This window comes from Limulus polyphemus, unplaced genomic scaffold, assembly GCF_000517525.1.
Source record: "Limulus polyphemus unplaced genomic scaffold, Limulus_polyphemus-2.1.2 Scaffold2141, whole genome shotgun sequence".
Taxonomy (NCBI): domain Eukaryota; kingdom Metazoa; phylum Arthropoda; class Merostomata; order Xiphosura; family Limulidae; genus Limulus; species Limulus polyphemus.
The window spans coordinates 139,452-144,413 of NW_013667751.1; the positions used below are offsets into that span (position 1 = coordinate 139,452).

Here is a 4,962-nt window from a genome sequence, read left to right on the forward strand (position 1 = left end):
ATGACAGTGGTGTTGCCTTTATCAGCTTTAGAATATTAATGTTAATGTCTTTTTTCAGATTATAAATGGATTTCATCTCGTTACTTGTGAGGTTACTTTTCAGTTTACGGAATTGGTTGACTATATTAATAGTCTTTTTCGAGACTTGTACCTGACGATGACAAAACCTCATCGAAACATTGTACATTTGCTGTTATGTTAAACTTATATTAAAGTTTTTCTTCATTACCCATTAAAGACACCTCCAAGCATTATTTACAAGAGATGTAGAAGTTAACTTTATAAGGCAGTAGGGAGATTTGCTACCTGCCTTGCAACTTTGTAGCAAAATTATCTTATTTACAAGCTGTTTTCCTGAAATAACCCTGTGCTTAACTGTTTGTAAATATGGTACAATAATTATTACAAATATTCATCTCATCCCACAGTATAACCAGTCTACCTGTTCATCCCAGAACCTCTCCACCCAATAAACCCATCCCATAGATCTACAGTATAACCAGTCTACTTGTTCATCCCAGAACCTCTCCACCACGAAAACTGAAAAGGGCCATTTAGATTTTTCATTGATATCATCATCCAGACAAATCTTCCATTTATAATTTCTACTATAATTGCTACTATATTAAGAGTAAAAAACACAAAAGCCAATGACTTTTGGCACTACAAGAGGTAAAATCTTTATTATTAGTTTCAGCTGTATAGTTTTGGTAATACAAGTTTTCTATCTGTTGTTCACTAAGACCAAAAGCACCAAATGAAAAACAAATTTCCTTAAAAAATCAGCCTGTACCTTTTCTCTCAGTGTTTTAGACTCCTGTATGTAACATTTTATAAACCATCATTACACAACAAATCATCAATATGCTACTAAATCAAACATGAAAAAAAAAAAAATCCTGCTGAAATAAATCTGAATCTAAGCTTCCAAAGTATATAAATGTCTTAAAAATCAAATAATAGGAACACAGCACTTGTGTATAGAAAGTTATTAAATGCTTAGTTAAAACAACATTAAAAGTGTCTACAATAATTTTAATTTATTGTGTTGTTTTAACTAATATCAACAGGCCACTAAACTAACAAAAACAGTAACATTAAACTTAATGTAGCCCTTCATACCCACAGACAGTGTTCCTATCCAGTAAGTTAATGATAGCCTGGGAAAAGTGCACTCAGACTAGTTGCTGACACGACACACTTGTCCGATTTGACATTCAGTATCTATTTTTGTTTTTGATATACAGTATTTACCACTATATTGTTTTACTATTAAAACAATGCCTGATTTTACTCCTCATCTTACACACAAGTTCAAAGATAGTTCCAGTAAGAACTCTCCGGTAAATAGCATATTTAACCAGATCAACGTTGTTCTTTTTATTTTTTTGAGTAAGTGCATTGACATTGTGCAACCTACTGCATTACAATAACATATTTGTAATTGTATCATTTGTTTCGATCCTTTATAATTAGAAGTTATTTATCTCACATGCTAGTTACAATTAATCATGACATTTACATGAAATGTATTAGTCTCATCCATCATAATAAAATATTACTAATATTACATAAAAAAAGGTAGTTTCTATACCATACATTAATGTTATAAACATGTTTTCATATAATAGATGCTTATAACTTAACGTTTATTATTTTTGGTAATAGAAAAGGAGTTCATCTGTGATTAATACTTTGTAAAGTTGTTTATTACATGTTTGTGACTTAAGTTATACCACACTGAACTGTCTGTAGCATTTGAAAAGCATAAAAACCACACTCATGGTTGGATTGATTACCCCAGAGTGCTAGTTAGTACAGTTTAAAAATAACTTCTAAGAATTTGTTTACAAAAGTAACATCCTAGAGTTACTTGACAATAGAGGTCATCCTATACACTGAACCACACTTAATTCGTTTAAAAAATCTAGAGTCATATTATACACTGGCAAGTACAGTACTCACACATTTGATTTGTTGATTTTTTATAGAAAAACAGGGGGTATTACTATACACAGGTTCACTACTCAGCTTGCTGTTTCAAAGTCATTACAATCAGGATATTGTACCAATATAAAGTGTCTTTGTATGTATGTAAATCATACTTACAATGTTTAATATATTTAATTGTTTATAAAATAATTAAGTACATTAAATACTGTTTTCTAATTAATTACAATATTAAGGTTTTGAACATTTTTATAGTTTTATAAGTATAACTGTTTGACAAGTGTTGTAAACAAATGTGCAAATATCATGTCATTAATTGTTTTTTTTAAATACATGATAATGTTAAAGCCTCAACTGTCAAAGTGGACATAGTTCCATTAGAATTAAAATATGTAATTTCACTTTCCAAACAAATAATTTTGTTTTAATTTTTCATTGTGATTATTATACATTGCATTTAATTTAAAGACAATTTAACTAATAATGACACCTTTTGCATTGCATGATAATCTACAATTATAACACTTACTGACTTGTACCAGACAGTTAAAACTTACACTAAAGGTTGACTAGTGTTTTATTTGATGGTTGTAATTTTACTTCTCACAACTTCAAGAAAACTGCAAGTGTTTGGTTTCACAATATTTGAAAGTTAATTTTGGAAAGTAAACACAAAAACAACAACAAATCTTCATGTTCTGTGTACATAGTCTTATTATCAAATGGACTTATGTCTTAAAAAAGTTCATGTAAATTTAAACAAAAAGTACACACACCAAATCAAAACATTTCCAAGTTTATACTTAGATGTGATCACAATCTTCCGTGTGATAATTAAGCCAAAACTTCACACAATAATTTAAGTAATAAAGTTTCTTTCACTACCCATTCAAGCTGTCTCCAAACTATTTTTTTTAAAGTATGTTCCTTGTCATCAAAAATGAAAATACAAGTGTATTCTGCATAAAATACTGAGTCTGCATAATGAGATAATTCATTAAGCAGAATCACCATGTTTTACTATTGACTAGTTATGGGAATAATGTAAAATAGTATATCCCAGCCTAACTCTATCAATTTGTGCTTAAGGAGAAACTTGCATTTTCCTCCTTTAAACCCTGTATATTCCTCTCTACCAACATACATAAAAAAAAACTATCAGTAATCCAACACTAATCATAACATACATCATCCAAACTCCCTTCTTTTCAATCTTAGCACTCAAAAAATCCTTTCAAGTCAATACACAGTCTCTTGCAACCAGAACCTCTGTATCTTCTTTATCATTAGCCAAGGGTTGAAACCAGTTTTACATATTTAACTACTATGATCTGTAAGAAATTAGGGTAAGAATCTTATCTACGCAATTATTATTTATTAAAAATTAAACACCACAAAACAAACTACCAATTCCATACCAATAGTCATAAATTTCCATTTTATTTTCTCAGTTCTTTAAATTTCAATCATACTTAGAAACTTTTTCTATCGACTTACAACAGCCCTACTGCTACTACTAGTAGTGTAAAACAGATTTAACTAGTCTTATAATTATAGCTGTAAGTATAACTTATAAGCAGGCCTCGGTCATATCGAATTTAGGCCTATAAGTTAACTACAATAGAAGTCTACACCACAGTGTCTGCATTCATTAAACTAAACTTAAATTTCAGTGCTACACCTCCTGGGACGTTTTCACCACTTGGTTCAGGTGGTATTTTATAGTAAATTAGTACTAATAGTAGTAATCTAATTTATTATTTAGAGGTATGTCCAATATTAAGCCTAAGAAATGAGATAAGGATACCAGCACCAAGGCTTTGCGGGCTTCTTCTTTTTTCGTCCCATATCAGAAAAAAGTTCTTCTGTAACGTAAACTATAAAATTGCGAGAAAAGTTCAAACTCCAAATAATCTGATTACCTATATGTAGGCTACAAATTGCAATTGATTAGCTACCTATTTCGACAGTTCACTAACGTTAGATAACCTAGGGACGGGATAAACCTACAATATTTCTACGTCTTTTTTGTATCTCAACTTGACTCAATTTCCGCTAGGGTGATAACCTAAGTTTAGTGTTTACTTTCTACTTAAAATGCCATCAATTTTAGGCTTGTGTCCACGAGTCAATAATGTTCTTCGAGTAGTAATAATTGAAGTAATTACTTAGGTTTAGAAAAAATTGAAGATTGGCATTTACAGCTTCTTGTTACTAAACAAAAACAAAATGAAGACAATATAAATGTTCCCGAGGAAAAATCAAAAGTAGAAACTATACACAAACTGCCTCAGGAAAAATTCAGAGTATGAATTAAGTTTGTTACGTCTCTGTTCGTTTGTTAATTTCCCGTAAAAATTATTTCCAAAGAACTTCAGCGATACAAGTCCTTTCTTAATTAAAACTAGTTTATTCTTTCTCGTTACAAACTTATTAATACACTTAATTTCCAGAGTCACTTTAACTTAAACACACGCTAGAATTCACAAAGATTCACCCATTTTCCTTAGGCCACTACCGCTTGCTTGACTCAATTATCTATCTCTATATCTGTCTGGACTGCTATCCTATCTCCACTTTATTTGCCGGGCTTATATACAAAAACAGGACATCCAGAAAACACTAGAGTTGCCAAGAACAGTCATGATCCTTTTAGAAACTCCAACGCGCATGCTTCCAGTGTCGCGTGACTTCCGCTGTCGTAACACTGCCCTTTCCTTAGTATTGTTACGTCTCTGTGTTCGCTTGTTAATTTTCCGTAGAAATTCTTTCCGAAGAACTTCAACGATACAAGCCCTTTCTTAAATAAAACAAGTTTATTCTTTCTCAGTTCAAATTAATAGTACACTTAATTTCCACAGTCACTTTAACTTAAACACACGCTAGAATTCACAACGATTCACGCATTTTACATACGGCTTGACTCGATTATCCGTCTCTATATCTGTATATGCAAGGTTGTGGGGACCAGTATGGGTAACTATTGAGTTCATGGGCATCAAGAACAGACAG

General features: G+C 31.2%; 1 protein-coding gene across 1 annotated transcript in view; it reads right to left on the minus strand.

The window, feature by feature from the left end:
• The window catches only part of LOC106466068 (BUB3-interacting and GLEBS motif-containing protein ZNF207-like), a 24,313-nt gene extending 20,316 nt beyond the window's left edge, over window positions 1-3,997 (minus strand). Inside the window, exon 1 of the mRNA XM_022394024.1 lies at window positions 3,758-3,997. Within this exon, the coding sequence (XP_022249732.1) occupies window positions 3,758-3,798 (41 nt within the window). The 5' untranslated portion in view covers window positions 3,799-3,997. The remainder of the gene's footprint in view (window positions 1-3,757) is intronic.
• Between the last annotated feature and the right edge of the window lie 965 nt (window positions 3,998-4,962).